Genomic DNA, 18,976 nt, shown 5'->3' with positions numbered 1-18,976 from the left:
CACCCATGACATGGAGACAATTCACATCTCAACCACTTGCAAATTTTTTCTCCCTAGTCTGAAATCAAGGGAATAAAACAAACTGGGAAAGAAATTGGCTTTGGCTCAGGATCTCAACAGCATAGCTGCCAACCCACACACTCCTTGGCTCAAGCTGGTGATATCACTTATTCATTTTCATATGCTCTAAAATTTACTTATAAATGCACAGGGAAAAAAATTTAAGGGGGAAATGAATGAAGAAATTATATCTCCTCAGAGACAAAAGGAGACTTGCACACTCTAATTCAATACTGCTTTTTAAATACTGCTAATTTAAATACTGCTTTTTCCCATGCCAAGCTTTCTTCACAAGGAGCCCTGCCAGAGGCACAAGTGAATAGAGAGCCAGAGGCAGATAAAAATCAGCACATTCATAAACAGACACTTTCGCTGTCTGGCCTTTGGTTCTTCTTTTTTTTTTTTTGCACCGAGTTTTTTGTTTGCTTTATTTTCAATTGATAGTTTGAATTTCCCTGCCAACACGAGTTCCTGGGGTTGAAACTTCTTATCTCAAGAGAGCACACAACTACAATGTTTTCGGAGTCAACTCAGGTGGAAGAGTGAAGCTCTTAGATTGTTTTACTCAAGTGAGCCAAAACTAATTCATATCTTTATTTGAAAATGTATGCTTACATTCTGTGTGTGTTAAAATGTTTCAAGAAAAATAAAAGTAAAACCCTTTGAAAAGACACTTTAGAAGAGGCATGAATGGAAAAATATCAGTCTAGTGTGAGAAACACTACTCCCCTCAATAATCAAGCACTAGGAAGGAGTTGAGGGAATTAAGGAAATGAGAAAAATGCTGTTCAAAAGTATTTTCCTGATTAGAATAAAACTTACAGAAATTTATAGTCATGGGAGAAGTAGAGAAATGAAGCTTCTTTATTTCTATTTACAGTTTTGAACAAAAATGGAAAAGGCACTAGAAAGTTATGAGATTTTCTTTGGCCACTCCCACAGCATGCAGAAGTACCCCTGCCAGGGATCAACTCAAGCCACAGCAGTGACAATACCAGATCCTTAACCCACTGAGACACCAGGGAACTCTGCTATGAATTTTTATTTCTTTTTTTTTTTTGGTCTTTTTGCCATTTTCTTGGGCCACTCTCGCGGCATATGGAGGTTCTCAGGCTAGGGAACCTACACCACAGCTCACGCCGGATCATTAACCCACTGAGCAAGGGCAGGGATCGAACCCGCAACCTCATGGTTCCTAATCAGGTTCGTTAACCACTGCACCACGACGGGAACTCCTGAATTTTTTTTTTTTTTTAAGAGTGAGGAATGCTAGAGGAAGACATGTGCTATAAGAGAGACACATGCAGAAGGGGAAATAAAAGCCACCTGAGAAGCTGCAAATGGTAGCGGGTAAAGGAAGAAGAAGTGACTCTCAAGCCCATACCATATGCCAGACATCTGCTTTAGATGGCCTCACTGACATTTTATGATAATATTACAATGTAGGTAATCCCGGTTTTATAGATGAGGAAATTGAGGCTCAGAGGGCTTAAGACGCATATCTAAGTTGATCCAATTAGTGAGAAATTAGGATTTCAAACTGAGGTCCCATTCACTTGAAAGCCTGCCCTTTCCCCACAGTCCACGCAGCTTTGGGATCCAAATCTAATGTCAAGTGTGCATGGGGGTGAGTTCCTGCCTCCCAGTTCTGCAGTAGAAACACACTGAGAGCAGAGAAGACCCAGCGATTTGGAGATTGCCTAGTAAGTAAGGCATTGCTGAGCTGGTCCAGAAATCAGCTAGTCCAGAAATCTTACCCCTGAGGCCTGACACAGAGGGCACCACTGATTCCCTTTGCTCAATAAATATAGACACATGTGGAGCTTCCACTGTGGCTCAGCGGTTTAGGACACAGATGTGGTGTCTGTAAGGATGTGGGTTCAATCCCTGGCCTTGCTCCGGCGTTTAAGGATCCCGTGTTGTCACCAGCTGCGGTGTAGGATGCAAATGCAGGTCATCCTGTTGTTGTGGCTGTGGCGGAGGCCTCAGCTGCAGATCCAACTGGACCCCTAGCCCTGGAACTTCCATAAGCTGTAGGTGCAGCCACAAAAGAAAGAGAAAAAAGCAGACATATGTATTCTACAGTCTTCAGGGATGCAGCGGGATGTGCTGCACAGAATATATGTTCCTTGTCAAGTGTTCTGTTTCAATAAGGGGTTTCAGATGGCCCACCTCCTCACTCTGCACTCTGACAACCAGCTTCTGGAAAAAGGGACATAACCATGTCCCCAGCCACAACAGGGCAAGACATCGTTTATTTCACTGACCTTGGTCACTGAATTCTAAGTCAAATAATTTATTTAAGAACTCTTGAGGAGAGGATAATGATTATTTTTAACATAAGAAATCAAGTATTGTAATGAAAGCGCCCTTATTTTTTTTCCTTTTCCTTTTTAATAGCCGTACCTGCGGCATATGGAATTTTTCTGGGCCAGGGATTGAACCAGAGCTACGGCTGCCAGCCTACACCACAGCCACAGAACACTGGATCCTATGCTGCATCTGCAAACTACACTGAGGCTTGTGACAATACCAGATCCTTAACCCACTGAACAAGGCTCAAACCGGAATCCTCACAGAGACAACATCGGGTCCTTAACCTGCTGAGCCACAATGGGAACTCTGAAATTGCCCTTCTAATTAAGGATAATAAGAGAACATTCATATTCTGGGGGCCACAGAGGCAAAATGAACAAGCTGAGTGGACAAATGCCTTCTAACTTTTTAATCTACACATGCTCTGTAGCTTATTGCTCTAACCTCCATTTTTAACATTCATCTATCTATCTAATACTGTTTATGTATCAATCTTGTAGGAATGTAACACTGTGATACCCACTTACTCTTCCCCTTTTCTTTTAACCTTTGACCCAGCAAGTATTTTCCCCATCTTACTTGTCTGCAGCGTGAGAGAATAAAACTGCACACTTACCAGAAAAAAAATTTTTTTTGATTTATTTTTAATTGAAGAATAGTCGATGTACAATATTATGTGTTATAGTTATACAATATGGTTATTACTAATTTTAAAAAGGTTATGCTCCATTTATAGTTATTATAAAATATTGGCTATATTCCTTGTGTTGTACAATACATACTTATAGCTTATTAATACATAATAGTTTGCAACTCTTAATCCCCTACCCCTATATTCCCTCTTCCTGCTTCCCTCTCCCCACTGGTAACAACTAGTTTGTTGTAATTTTTTTTATTTTTTATTTTTTTAAGGCCAGAATTCCAGCATATGAAAGTTTCTGGGCTGGGGATTGAATCTGAACTGCAGCTGTGGCAATGCCAGATCTTTTAACCTGCTGCTTGGGGCCAGGATGGAACCTGCACCTCTCCAGTACCTACAGTCGCTGCAGTTGGATTTCTTAGCCCACTTTGCCACAGCCGGAACTCCTGCTGTATTTTTAGATTTCACATATAAGTGATATCATACAGTATTTGTATTTCTAAGGTAGACACTTACTCTTGTTAACATCTGTTTTATATATATATATATACATATATATATATATATACATATATGTGTATATATATATATATATGTATATCAGGTATTCACTCAGGAGGGTGAACTCAGGAGGTCCAAAGAGTGACATTACTTTAGGAGACATGCGGTCATATGTGTTGAGACCAAAGCTAGCTGGGTGGACTCAGGAGAACGGAGGAGCTGGGGGGAGGTACCAGGAGCCCCATCAGATACCTCTGGCTTCAGGGGCGGCCCCATCCAGAGGAGGTCAGCAGTGCACTAGACAGGGTGCGCGTGAGAGCCAAGGAGAGAAAATGTCAACAGAAGCTCAGTCTTGTGCCTGGAGCTTGTCCAGGGCAAAGAGGGGAAGCATTGACTGAAGCGGCTCAGGTCTTCTTCCATCATGCTCACTACATCCAGCTCTGGTTAGCAAAACAAAGATGATGCAAGCGATGCCACCAAATCCTCGGTCAAGAACACTAACTTAATAAGGTCATCTTAGGTCTAGGGACAACTAACCAACTTTTTCCCTCTGTAAAAATTCAATTAAGAATAGGATCAGTGGTGTCTCTGCAGCACCAGGACACAGGTTTGATCCCTGACTAGGCACAAGGGGTTGAAGGATCCGGCATTGCCATGGCTGTGGCTTAGGTCTCAACTGTGACTCAGATCTGATTCTTGATCCAGGACTTCATATACCAAAGGGCGGCCAAAAAAAAAAAAAAAAAAAAAAAGATGGATTTAACCACACAAGTGAAGTCGTATGTGTGAATTTAGATTTGATGAAGAGGAAACAGAGGCAGGGAATAAATTTGATGCATTTTCATAGTTTTGTTCCTATGGAAATATACATGGTCTTCTATCTATGACTACCATCCAAATATTTCTAAGATGTCCCTTTGCCAAAACTTCCCAAAGCAGGACTCTATACACTTGTTTTCTGTTCAGAAAGAGACTAGATTTTTACTTTTTCACACAGTGAGTCAAACTCCTAAGTATGATTCATCCACCACTTGGGAATGTCATGCAGAAGACATTCCTTGCCTCTGTAATCTAAAATGAGTAAGAGGAGGAGTTCCTGCTGTGGCTCAGCAGTAATGAGCCCGACTAGAATCCATGAGGATGCAGGTTTGATCCCTGGCCTTGTGCAGTGGGTTAAAGGACCTGGCGTTGCCATGACCTGTGTCTGTGGCACTGCAGACACGGCTTGGATCTGGCATTGCTGTGGCTGCGGTGTAGGCCTGCAGGCAGATGCAGCTCCAATTTGACCCCTAGCCTAGGAACTTCCATATGCCGTGGGTGTGGCCCTAACAAGATAAATAAATAAATAAATAGGGACAAGGAACCACAAAAATCTAACACAATTTCACACAGTAAAGATGCCAATATTTTAGAGCAGCATTTCTTAAACACAATAATTCACCATACTCTATTAAAAAAATTACTGAGAAATGTTTGGTTTAGTTCAAGGTTACAAGATAAGAAAGTAATGAGAAATTTAGTAAGCTTCTCTCTTAACAGCTAAAAAAAGTGGGTTTTATTTGCCCAGTTGAGCTTCTGATGTAACTGGTATTAATAATGGTTCTGTTTTCGCTATGTGTCAGTGTTCTCATCCAAAACCAAAATATCTTCTATCATCAAAATATGTTGCATCTCACTGGGTAAAACTCCACTTTCCTGCTTCTGAAACCTATGGGGATAGAAGCCCAACGGATCATTCTGTTTTATCAGAAGTTGTTGAAACCTCATTTTACAAGTAATGTAATTAAATAATGCTCTTCCTTCACTTTTAACTGTGCATCTGAACAGCCTAGCTATACAGCCTAAACGGGCAAATTTAAGGGACTAATGAAAGCAAAAAGTAAAAAAAAAGAAAAAAGAAAAAAGAAAAGAAACAAAGACCCTATGTTTTCAAATAGCCTCAGAATCTTGTCATTTTCCAAGTTCAGACATTCCAAACCTATTATCATTGTCTCCTTAGGTCTGCTCTCCACCAAACAGCAACAACATAAATCTCTAAAGTGTATATAAGAGAGAAGGAGCTTAACATGATCTATATGAGGCTTGACATAAAGATAAAAGTAAGAATGTGACCATATAATAACTGGGAGTCATTTTTCCCCCCCTGGGAAATTCTTACAAGGTAAAAGAAAATATATTTTTGACAGAAAAAAGGTTAAAACTGTTTCTCCAACAAGCCTTGGTGTTGAATTATTCCCGAAGTGAAGACATTTTCAGGGTGAGCACCTAAATCTATAGCAGGCAGAAAACGAGAGTTCGCTGGCCAGTCACTCACATCAATAGGGATTGCAGTGTCTTGGAATGGAGGGAATTTTCCAGGCAATGCCAGGGAGACTGACATTAATAAATGTTCTTTCCAGTTAATCGCTTTTTAATGCCAAAAGTGAGGGTACTAGGGTCACAAACTGCCCAGGCCAATTTGGCCACTGAAAGCTGCTGTCCTATAAATACTGCTGGCCTCTGCCAATCAGAACCAGTCAGGATACAAAAATGAAAGCATATTTTACATGAAATTCTGCCAAAAATACAACCATTTATTAGCAGCCACGCACTGGCTTATCGAGATGCTCCAGGAAGTCTCTTCTCTATCCTCTAGCCATCCCACAAGAAACTTCCACGAAAGGAACTATGTTTCTACAGGAAGGACAGTTCACTTTTTTTTTTTAAATGATTTTTATTTTTTCCATTATAGCTGGTTTACAGTGTTCTGCAATTTTCTACTGTACAGCAAGGTGACCCAGTCACACATACACATATACATTCCTTTTCCTCATGTTATCATATTCCGTCATAAGTGACTAGATATAGTTCCCAGTGCTACACAGCAGGATCTCATTGCTTATCCATTCCAAATGCAATAGTTTGCATCTATTAACCACAAATTCACAGTCCATCCCACTCCCTCCCCCTCCCACTTGGCAACCACAAGTCTATTCTCCATGTCCATGATTTTCTTTTCCATGGAAAGGTTCATTTGTGCCATATATTAGTTTCCAGATATAAGTGACATCATACGATATTTGTTGTTCTCTTTCTGACTTACTTCACTCAGTATGAGAGTCTCTAGTTCCATCCATGTTGTTGCAAATGACATTATCTTGTTATTTTTTATGGCTGAGTAGTATTCCATTGTGTATATATACCACATCTTCTTAATTCATTCATCTGTTGATGGACATTTAGGTTGTTTCCATGTCTTGGCTATTGTGAATAGTGCTGCAATGAACATACAGGTGCATGCATCTTTTTCAGGAAAGTTTTATCCGGATATATGACCAAGAATGGGATTGCTGGGTCATATGGTAGTTCTATATTTAGTTTTCTGAGGTACCTCCACACTGTTTTCCATAGTGGTTGTACCAGTTCCACTCAAGTAAGGCACAGAGTCAAACACCTTCTTTTGAAATCGACAGTGAAGCAGATAAAGATACAGTTTTTAACCTTCTCCAGTTACAAGGAATATTACCTGTGCAGGGATGGATGAAATGTCACTTTGGTCTTACTTTGGAAACTGTCACTTAACATATGGATGGATCAGCTACTCCAGTGAGACTCACTTCCCCAAACAATGACATTTTGTGGATGGCCATGCAGTGTCCTCAAACCATCGTGAGCCTTAGCAGTCATTGCATCAAATACTCACATCTGCATTTTATTTCTTTAAATTTTTCTGAAGTATAGTTGGTTTATAATGTTGTATTAATTTCTGTTATACAGCAAAGTGACTCAAATATACACATATATTCTTTTCATATTCTTTTCCATTATGGTTTATCACAGTATATTAAATATAGTTCCCTGTGCTATATAGTAACACTTTGTTGTTTATTCCTTCCATATGTATTAGTCTGCATCTACTAACCCCAAACTCCTAGTCCATCTCTCCCCAATCCCCTTCCCCCTTGGCAACCACAAGTCTGTTCTCTAAGTCTGTAAATCTGTTTCTGTTTTGTAGATAGGTTCATTTATATCATATTTTAGATTCCATGTACAAGTGATATTACATGGTATTTGTCGTCTTTTTAAACAATTTTATTGAAGCATAGTTGATTTACAATGTTGTAGGAGTCACATCTGCATTTCTATTTACAGCCTCAGTGTAATGAAAGGCTCCAGGAATCGGTTCTAAGATCTTACCTTCCATTTGCTGATGACTGTTGAAAACTACAATTCCAAAAGAAATGGTTTCAAAGGAATTCATTTTCAGGTGGCATTGATAAAGGGATAATAATACGAAAATTGTTTTGTCGATGCTGTGGTGGTGGCTATTGCTTGCAAAGGTACAAGTATGGCAGCAAGAAAGTATTCAAACACTGCCTAAGGATGGACTCTGACAATTCACTTAGCCACCTACCCTGATATCTTTAAGTTAATTCTTCCCAAAACATGTTACCAGAACACTGATCTTGCAAGAAGTCCCTAAAAATGCTTTCAAATTCAAAAGAATTTGAAAAATGCCATTTACTATACACCCTATTTGGAAACTCAAAAGGTTGCTTAGAGCACAGTGAAGACTTTGTGAATTTCACCAGTAAAGAAAAATAAGCCTAACTTCTCTAAACCTAGTGCTTTTAAAATGCAGAATCTTTATCTAGAGTAACCTTACTTAATATACCTGTATGATGCTACAACATATTTTGAGAAATGCTGGTATAAACTGCTCAAGGAGAATGAAGTTAAAAAGAAAAGCTTCTGCCTTAGGAGTTTCTATAACCTGTCCCCCCAACATCATCTCACTGTCTGCCAAACAGAAACATTTCCTTATATCTCATCTATAGCCTTCATGCTACAGCTGAAACACATGCAGACCTGAGAATCTGACTTGCTTTACAGGGCCGATGGTTTCTCTTGGTTTCATGGGAAAAACGAAGAATATGAATGGATAAACTGGATCAGAGTTGCAACCCCTACTGAAAATGAAAACAAAATGAAACTAACCATTAAAGCGCCATACCTGGGGGAGGGGATGTCCACTGCTTAATGTCCATTCTCAAAAGATAACTCATTGTTGAGGTCATTATCAGGAAAGCCGAGCCTCACCAACCCCTCTCATCCCCTCAAATTTTACTTTTACAAGTATGTCCCAATATTATAAACAATATGCAAAATACCTTCACATCTCAAGATACACTATGAGAATATAATTAAGAATCATTACCAAATAAATTCCTCTTAAATATAACTTTGTGACACTTCCTCTGTAATTCAAGGAAATCACATTAGAGGATTTGGGAAAAGGGTAAGTATAAAGGATAGGAGTAATGGTATTAACTCCTCTAAACATTTCAGATTAATCCAAAGTTTCCTGACCTATGCCACTATTTATTGCAAGTCACTAGTCTGATACACAGTCTGTAAGAAAAAAACCAAGTACAATTTTCAGCCTATTGTCCTCCTGACATATAAACATTCACTGTTCATGGAAGAGAATGGAATAATCAATCTTTGTGGCTTAAATGCTCTTTCTCTCTACTGTGCAAAAATTCCAGCAGAGTGATTATCCTCAGCACAAAGAATGAGAGCAAATTAGTTCACTTTAAAATTCATTGTTAAAAAAAATTCAATCCAATGAGTTCCTAGATTGTTCCCTACACGATGCAATGTAAGTGCAAGTATATTCCTTGTGAATAAAGGGTGTGAATAGGAGGAGGTTCAGAATAAGACAAATTCCACATTTAAATTCTCAAAGATGCAAGTGAGCTCCTTTATGATAAATAATAAACTACTTGCTGAGGTCTTACATGTCTTATGCCATGAAAACAGGACAAATTAGAAACCTTCTCTAAATTAATCCTCTGATTACTTCTAGAGAAAGAAAACTCTTAGATTCTGAGCCCTAGTCTCCCCATCAACCCTGGACAAGAGCTTGTCAAAACTCAAACATCCACTCCCTGAGTTGCTTACCTAGGACACTCTTAACTGGATGTGGAGGTGGCCTGGAAGAGACTGCAATTCATAGTGGTGTCTAACTTAACTCATTTTTACAAAAGAGAGAATTTCTGTTTTCAGTAAGTGGAAAGAGGTACAAGGACAAATATTCAAAGAAGGCCTGCAGAGGGTGGGACGTGGGGCATGGCTGGGGAACAGGAAATAACTGCGGTCTTATTTCTTACATGTGGTAATTTGTACCTTTGTAAGGTCAAAATATGTTCTGGAAAAATTCAATTAAGTGTAAATTTGGTGGTAACAGGATAGATTATGTCTCCTCCTCCACTGCCCTCCACTGTTCTTGGCTAATAACAAGAGAGAATGACAGAAGGAGGTTTTGATAAATTGGAGGAGAAAGAAAGATTGTAAGCATATATATTGCCTCCAAATTATGCCTTCCCCCAAAGCTAGTTACCATTAGCAAAAGAAAGATGTATATGCCTTATAGATACCTTATTGCTTATAAGACTGCCCCTTTTCCTGCAACCCTCCCCTCCTGCCTTCCACAAACACACCTGCACACAAAAACATTTAAATTCTTTATAAAGGACCTGAATTCTTTCTCCATCTTGTTCTGCTCCATGGCTTGGCCTTATCAATAAGAAAGTCAGATAAAACCATCTAACTGTCAACATAGCCAGAGACCCTATGACAGGAAAAAAGTATGTAGATAGAGACTTAAAAGATCTGGGCTTGATCCTGTATTTACACACACACACACACACACACACACACACACACACACACTCTCTCTCTCTCTCTCTCTCTCTCTCTCTCTCTCTCTCTCTCTCTCTCTCTCCATCATCTCTTGGACATCATTTCATTTGGCTCCACCTTGGGCCCACTATCCTGTAGCTTCCCTGCTGTTCTGTGAACTTTCCTGCCTTGGGACCTTGGCATTTGCTTTTCTTCTACTTGAAATACTCCTCCACAAAGAGCCATGAAGCTTCTTCTGTCACTTCCTTCATAACTCTGCTCACACGCCATAATACCTGCGAGGCCAGCCCTGACTTCCTTGCAGCCCTTATCAATGCCAGTCATGTAACAACAAATTTTAAATGTTTAAGTGCAAGCTCAGTGAAGGCAAGAACTTCTGTTTGTTTGTTTGCTTTTTAGGCCTGCGTGTGCAGCATATGGAAGTTCCCAGGCTAAGGGTGGAATTGGAGCTGCAGTTGCCAGCCTATACCACATCCACAGCAACCCAATGAGTGAGGCCAGGGATTGAACCTGCATCCTCATGGAAACTATTCGGGTTTGTTACTGCTGAGCCACAATGAGAACTCCAAGAACTTCATTTTGTTCGCTGCTATTATCTCAGGAATAAGTAGTCAATCAACACTCAGAGAATTAAAGAAGAAGAAGCAGTAAGGCTAAATAGAACATACTCTCCTCTGAATATAAGCCAGGGCGGCTTTTGCATGATTGAGAATCAATCGAAGGTGAAAATAAAAGAAACATCTTCCACGCTTCCCTGGACTCGGTGTCAATGCTTGTTTATCCAATTGTTTTTCCCCTGGTAATATTTATATGGAATCACCACCTCAAAATTGCAGGAAATAGCCAGAGATTATAAAATAATTTCAACTCAACATATTCATATGCAGTACGCATGATATGCAGTACACATATCATTTGGAAATATTCTAAGTGGAGAGGGCTGTGTTTACTTTGCTGACATTATTACAAACATTTCATCTATTGCTCCTTTTTTAGTACAGAACCAAGTCTATAAAGCAGGACCTCTATTTTCATAAAAGCCTAATTTTACTGTTTATTGTCTTGAAGTCAGAGCCCTTCATGTTCCTAATAATCACACAGAATAAATAGAATCGTCTCCACTTTAAGAGGTTACTTACTAGCAGGAGAATCCGACTTTTAAGACCTTCCAATGTGTAATTAGATCAAAAACAGAGAGGCAAGACCACATAATCAGGAGCTGGATGCCAAACCTCTGTTTCCAAACTTGGAAACAAGAACATTTAGAAAGTCCAACAGCCTAATTACCAGAGGCTTTAGTTAATGTTTGCAAAGAATTTTCAAGATGAAAGCCCTCAGAAGATCTAAATCTTACTACCACCACAGTTGGAATGTTTTGCTAATGTTTTTCCTGATGCAACAAAGTGATTTAGGAACAAATTCCATGAAAGAAAAGGATTAACAGCCTTCCAAGGAGGAATTTTCCTTGATTCATCATGTTATCAAAGATAGTCTGGGGATGGCCAAGTCTCGCCTTTGGGGCGGGGGGTGGGATAGGGGATCTATTGCCATCATGAAGGTCCATCTTTAACATATCTGACCAAGATGACAGCCTGTGGGAACTCAGTACTCCCTTTAATTAGTTAGGAGGGAGTCAAGAGAAACCCAAACTGACATACCAGCCCAGCACTCTACTACATTTACTCCTGAAGATCAATACAATATAGTAGGCATGTCAAACCACAAGGAAAGGCCAGATTCTAATAAAACAAACCTCATATTGACCTCCAAATATTTCATACCAGTACTGAGTATGTGGTCTTTTTATAGGCTTTAGCTGTAGTTCCCGTCAAAAAGAAAAGTCTGGAATCTAGCACATGGCACAAACAAAACTTTCCACAGGAAAGAAACTCATGGACTTGGAGAACAGACTTGTGGTTGCCAAGGGGGAGGGAGAGGGAGTGGGATGCACCGGGAATCTGGGGTTAATAAAGGCAAATTATTGCCTTTGGAGTAGATGGGCAATGAGATCCTGCTGTATAGCACTGGGAACTATATATCTAGTCACTTGTGATGGAGCACGATGGAGGATAATGTGAGAAAATGTGTAATTGGGTCACTTTGCTGTATAGCAGAAAATTGACAGAACACTGTAAACCAACTATAATGGAAAAAATAAAAAATCATTTAAAAAAAAAAAGAAAAAAAAAGGTTCAGCATACCAAAAGCTAGAGTTGCTAACTTTTTATGGTGTTATTCATTTAGATAATGTATATTGAGTGGCAAACAATTTTGACAATAAACACTGGATGCAGCAACTCTTGATTTTAGAAATAAGGCATTAAAAAACAGAAAATAATCTCTGTCCCTGTTGGGCTTACTATTCTAGTTGGAGGGACAAAATGCTACATAAAATAAAACTACATAACATTTTAGAAATTGAAGTAGAGTGAAAAAAGTTTAAAAAGTGAAAGGGAGGTAAGAAGTGGAGCAGAGGGTATGTGATCACATGTTAAATAGGATAGTTGTGATAGGCTTTCCAAAAAGGTGAAATTTGTGCTCATATGAAAATTACCTCAAAATGGATCAAAAACCTAAATACCAGAGCTAACACTATAAAACACTTAGAAGAAAATAGAAATATTTATGACCTCAAATGTGACAATGGGTTTTTAGTTTTGACACCAAAAGCAATGAATAACAAAAGAAAAAAATAAAATAGACTTCATTAAATTAAAAGCTGTTGTGCAATCATTAAAGGATAATATCAAGAATGTGAAACAACAACCTAAAGAATGGGATAAATTATTTCCAAATCCTCTATCTGTTGGGAATTTAATATCTTGAATATATAAAGAATTCTTACAACTCAATAACAAAAAGACAACCCAGGTTAAAAAAAAAAAAATGGGAGTTCCCGTCGTGGTGCAGTGGTTAACGAATCTGACTAGGAACCATGAGGTTGCGGTTAGGTCCCTGCCCTTGCTCAGTGGGTTAACGATCCGGCGTTGCCGTGAGCTGTGGTGTAGGTTGCAGACGCGGCTCGGATCCCGCGTTGCTGTGGCTCTGGTGTAGGCCGGTGGCTACAGCTCCGATTCGACCCCTAGCCTGGGAACCTCCACAAGCTGCGGGAGCGGCCCAAGAAATGGCAAAAAGACAAGAAAAAAAAAAATGACTTGAATAGACATTTCTCTAAAGAAGATACAAAGATGGCCAATGAGCACATGAAATTATGTCATCACTGATCATTAAAGAAATGCAAATCCAAACCACAATAATATACCTTTTCATGCCCATCAGAACAGCTTTAAACAAAACAATATGAAATAACAAATGTTGGCAAAGATGTAGAGAAATAGGAACCCTTGTACATTCCTGGTGGGAAAACATAAGGACCCACCAACTGTAGAAAACAGTCACTCAAAAAGTTAAACAGATAATGTGAGAAAAAAGAATGTATACATGTATGTGTAACTGGGTCACCTTGCTGTACAGCAGAAAAAAAAAAATTATGTATTGGGGAAATTTTTTTAAAAAAGAGAAAAATTTTAAAAAATACTAAAAAAGAAAGACAGAAGGAAGGAAAGAAGGAAAGAAAGAATGAATTACCAAGACCTAGCAGTTTCACTCTTAGGTATATACCCAAGAGAAATGAAAATGTATGTCCAACACAGAAACTTGTACACCAATGTGTAGAGCAGCATTATTTGTAACAGTCAAAAGGTGGAAACAACCCTGATGTCTATCATCAGATGAGTGGCTAAACTAATTCTGGCATATATACCCAATGGAATATTTATTCAGCCATATAAAGGAACAGAGTATTGCTACATTCTCAACTTGGATAAACTTCAAAAATATTACGCAAAGTGAAAGAAATAAGGCACAAGAAGTCATACATTATATTACTGTAATTATTGTGTGTATATATATATCCAAAATAGGCAAATCCATAGAGACAGAAAGCAGATTGGAGGTTACCAAGGGAGTGAGTGTGGAGAGTTGAGAGTCATTACTTAATGTTCATGGGGTGTTTTTAATGAGATGATGAAAGAGCTCTGAAATAGAGAGCTGGTAAGTACACAACATTGTGAACACACTAGGTACCACTAAATTGTACACTTTAGAATGGTTAATTGTATGTTACACAAATTTCATCTCAAAAAAATGTTTTATCAAATATTAGGATCGCATATTGTGATTTATATTCTACTTTCAGTTCTGTATTCATTCTAGCCTTTATTTGTAACATTTTAATTTTTTGTAAGTATAGCTTTATTGAAATACAATTCATATACAATAGAATTCAGTAATTGTATGTGTATATTTTGGTGAGTCTTGGTAAATACGTCATTCAGCAACCACAACCACAATCAAATTTTAGAAGGCATTCAACACTCCAAAAAGTTCCTTCGAGTCTTTTTACAGTCAATTCCTATCCCCAGGTTTTCTGTCAGTATAATTCTGCCTTTTTTCACCATATGAAATTCTAGAAAAAGCAGAATTATAATGATGGAAATTTCCTATAAATGGAATTATATAGTACATAATCTTAATATGCCTGATTTCTTCCACTCAGCAAGTGTCCGAGGTTCACTTATGTTGTTTCACTATGTGTCAATAAATCATTTGTTCCTTTAAATTTTCAATAATTTACCACATTAAATTTTTCCATTTACAGGGTGAGGTAACTAGATCGTTATGTTTCAGCGAGTATAAATAAAGCTGCTATGAATAAAACTATGAATATTTACTTATAAGATTTCAGTACTGACATAAGTTTCTATCTCTCTTCAGTAGATATTGAGAAGAATAGCTTATTTTTATGTTTAAGTTTTACTTTGGCTTCACCTGTAGCATGCAAATGGTCCTGGGCCAGGGATGGAACCTGTTGCCACAGCAGCAACCAGAACCATAGCAGTGACAACACTGCATTCTTAACCCTCTGAGCCACCAGGGAACTCCTACGTTTAACTTTTTAAAAAAAACTGCTGCATATTCTCGAAGTGACTGAGCCATTTTTCATTCTCATCGATCATGTATGAGGGCTCCAGCTATTCCATGTCCTTGGCTAACAGTATTGTGAATCTTTTTTTCTTTGCTTTTTTTAGGGCTCCACCTGCAGCATATGGAATTTCCCTGGCTAGGGACTGAATCCGAGCTACAGCTGCTGGCCTACATCACAGCCACAGCAACAAGGCATCTGAGCCATGTCTGAGACCTACACCACAGCTCATGGCAACACCGGATCCTTTAACCCACTGAGCATGGCCAGGAATGGAACCCTCATCCTCATGGATACTAGTCAGGCTCGTTACTGCTGAGCCACAATGAGAACTTCCATGAATATTTTTAATTATAGTCATTCTATAGAAGGTATACAGATGGTTCTCTTTATAGTTTTAATTTGAATTTCCCTAATAACTAATAATGCTGAGCATCTTATCATGTGTTTATTAACCTTTATCTTTTTTTGATGAAGTGTCTATTTGAATCTTCTGCCCATTTTTAATGAGTTGTCTTCTTATTATTGGATTTTAAGACCTCTTTAAATATCTTGGATCCAAGTCCTTTGTAGTTATATGTTTTGCAAATATTTTCTCCCAATTTGTGGTTTACCATTTAATTCAATTAACATTCTCTTGAGAAGCAAAGTTTTTAATCCTGATGATGTTCAACCTATCAAACTTCTTTTATAATTTGCACATTATGTATCCTAAAAAATCATTGCTTGACCCAAGTTCCCAAAGATTTTCTTACACATTTCCTTTTAGAATTTTTGGTGTCATTTACTTCTTTTGTTTAGGGTCATGATCTAATTAGAAACACGTTCTAGGAGTTCCCACTGCGGCTCAGCAGTAACTAATCTGACTAGTATCCATGAGGATGCAGGTTTGATCCATGGCCTTGCTCAGTGGATTAAGCATCCAGTGTTGCCATGAGCTGAGGAGTAGGACAGCAGCTACAGTTCCAATTCAGCCCCTAGCCTGGGAACTTCCATATGCTGCAAGAGCAGTACGGCCCCAAAAAGCAAACAAACAAACAAATAAGCAAGCAAAAAAAAAAAAGAAAGAAACACTTTCTAAATGTACAGAATGGGGTAAGATTTAATGTTCACATTATTTTTTTTTCCTTACAGATAATTTGTTATATTTAAGACTATCCTTGGGAGTTCCCTTCATGGAGCAATGGAAATGAATCCAACTAGAATCCACAAGGATGCAGGTTTGATCCCTGGCCTTGCTCAGTGGGTTGGGGATCTGGTATTGCTGTGAGCTGTGGTGTAGGGTGCAGACGCAGCTCAGTTCTTGTCATTACTGTGGCTGTGGCTAGGCCAGCAGCTATAGTTCCAATTCGACCCCTAGCCTGGGAACTTCCATGTTCCGCACCTGCGGCCCTAAAAAGCAATAAATGAATAAATAAATAAATACAGATAAAAAACTATCCTTTCCCCATTGAATCATCTTGGTAAGTTTGTCAAAAATAGAGCATGCAAATATGAATTTACATTTGGAATTTGAATTTTTTTTTCTTTTTTTACGAACACACCCACGGCATGTGGGATTGAATCTAAGCTTGAGCTTCGACCTATGCTACAGCTGTGGCAACACCAGATCCTTTAACTCACTGCACCAGACTAGGGATCCAACCCACACCTCTACAGCAATTCAAGCCAAGGCAGTCAGATTTTTAACCCATTATAGCACAGCAGGACTCCAAGAATCGGAACTCTATTGCCTATTTCTTTTCCTGATTTTGGGTCATACTCTCCTGTTTCTTTACAGGTCCAGTAATCTGATTAAAAATCAGACATTGTATGTCATACACGGTAGTGACTCTATTCTATTTCATTCTTTGAAATTTGATGGTTTCCTATTTTAGCATATGATAAACTTGGCTGGACTCAAACTGAAAAATCTGTTTCTCTGCAGGGATGAAACTTTTTGCCCAGGGGGTTTTATCTGTCTGTCTGTTTCTTTTGCCTGGATCCCTGGGGGAATCTGTCTGGTGCCTGTTAGCTTTGTGATCAGCCAGTAATTTCAACAGCGGTTCTATATCGACAACTCAAGCCGTGACGCTTCCGCCCTCAGCCACCCAACCTGCGTATGAATAGAATAATTCATTCATGTTTTTCGACAAATAAGTTAAGTCTCCCCCAGTTTCCATTTTTCTTGTGCTTTTCAGGGTGTTCCATGAGCACATATCGATCTGCAGTCACCCACAAAAGCACGAAAAGTGTATCAACTCCGCTCTTCTACAGCTCTCTCGCCCCCCCACTCCCCAGATCTCCTCCTTAAATTTCTTGCTGCACTGCTACTCTCCCAAATCAAATCAGCCACCTCTAGCCAGGAAACCTGTGGGATTTTTTTTTTTTTTTTTTTTTTTTGTCTTTTTGCCATTTCTTGGGCTGCTCCCACGGCATATGGAGGTTCCCAGGATAGGGGTCGAATCGGAGCTGCAGCCGCCATCCTACACCAGAGCCACAGCAACGCGGGATCCGAGCTGCGTCTGCATCCTACACCACAGCTCACGGCAACGCAGGATCCTTAACCCACTGAGCAAGACCAGGGATCGAACCCGAAACCTCATGGTTCCTAGTCGGATTCGTTAACCACTGAGCCACGACGGGAACTCCGACCTGTGGGTTTTTAAAACCAGATCCCGTTTTTTTTTGGGGGGGGGGGCGTAAAACCAGGTCCCGGTGGGGGAGGGGTTTGGGGGTAAATGGGAATATCTTCAGGCAGGAAGCATCTTACCCCAAGGAATAGTAGTTTTTAGTAAGCAAATATTTTCAAGTTCTTTGCTGTCTTTGATCATACTTGAAATTATTACATTTAATAACTTCTCCATATTCCAATATTTCTCCACGTTTCCAATATTAAAACTTTTTTCTTTTTCACACCTGTGGCATATGGAAGTTCCCAGGCTAGGGGTTGAGTTGGAGCTGCAGCTTCAGGCCTACACCACAGCCATAGCAACACTGGATCTGAGCTGCAATGTCAGACCCTTAACCCACTGAGTGAGGCCAGGGATCAAACCGGCAGCCTCAGGACACTATGTCAGGTTCTTAACCCATGTCACAAGGGGAACTCCCCCAACATTAAAACTTTTAATAAAGTTTTAAACTAATATTTTTTTCAAAGTGAGAATCACCCAACTGCTTACATTAATGTAAGTACAGTCTTAACCATATTTTAAGCCCTTGCGAATATTATCATTATCTCATTTACCATTACATGAAATCAAACACATTACATCAAAAATTAGTCAACCACTGCAGGAAAAACTTTTCTAATTTGCAAACATTAAATTCCAGATCCCATTTCTACAGAGTTGGTAGAAATAATAAAAGAAATCCTATAATTAAGGTAGCCATGGTCTGTTAAATCCAAGGTCTTTAAAATATATATTACCTTTCTGGAAAATTTTTAAATGTACAAAAGATTTTTAGACAAAAAAGTAAATTCCGTTTAGACACACACACCCCTAGGGAGGGAAAAAGCATTAGAGTATAGAGTATCTTTCTTCAAATGCAGAGTTCATTTAGATCTTTAAAAAATTACCTTGAAGGCTGCTAAACAATGAAGGCTCAATAAGGCCATCACAATGGCCAGAAGGATGGTGGCTAAGTTCCGCGTGTCCCATATGGTCTCTACCAGAGGAATACTGCCCACCTGCCAGTCATAGCAGAGGGTAACAGGTGCAAGCAGAAGCCACATGTTGAAGGCCAAGAGGTAGGAATAAGTAAGGAATCTACAAAGAGAAGAATAATCACTGAAACACAACTCAAGATCC

The 18,976-nt window shown here is 39.1% G+C and overlaps 1 protein-coding gene across 3 annotated transcripts in view; it reads right to left on the bottom strand.

The window, feature by feature from the left end:
* The window catches only part of TMTC1 (transmembrane O-mannosyltransferase targeting cadherins 1), a 303,326-nt gene that overhangs the window by 120,808 nt on the left and 163,542 nt on the right, over positions 1-18,976 (bottom strand). For all 3 annotated transcript variants that reach the window (XM_021092123.2, XM_021092125.2, XM_021092124.2), the window contains exon 8: positions 18,745-18,934. In XM_021092123.2, coding sequence (XP_020947782.1) covers positions 18,745-18,934 — 190 coding nt within the window. The remainder of the gene's footprint in view (positions 1-18,744; positions 18,935-18,976) is intronic.

Source organism: Sus scrofa, chromosome 5, assembly GCF_054392235.1.
Source record: "Sus scrofa isolate SSC_HxYL_T2T_F1_AM1 chromosome 5, Sscrofa_HxYL_maternal_Yorkshire_Landrace_v2.0, whole genome shotgun sequence".
Classification (NCBI taxonomy): Eukaryota; Metazoa; Chordata; class Mammalia; order Artiodactyla; family Suidae; genus Sus; species Sus scrofa.
This window is presented reverse-complemented; position numbering and strand designations above follow the sequence as displayed.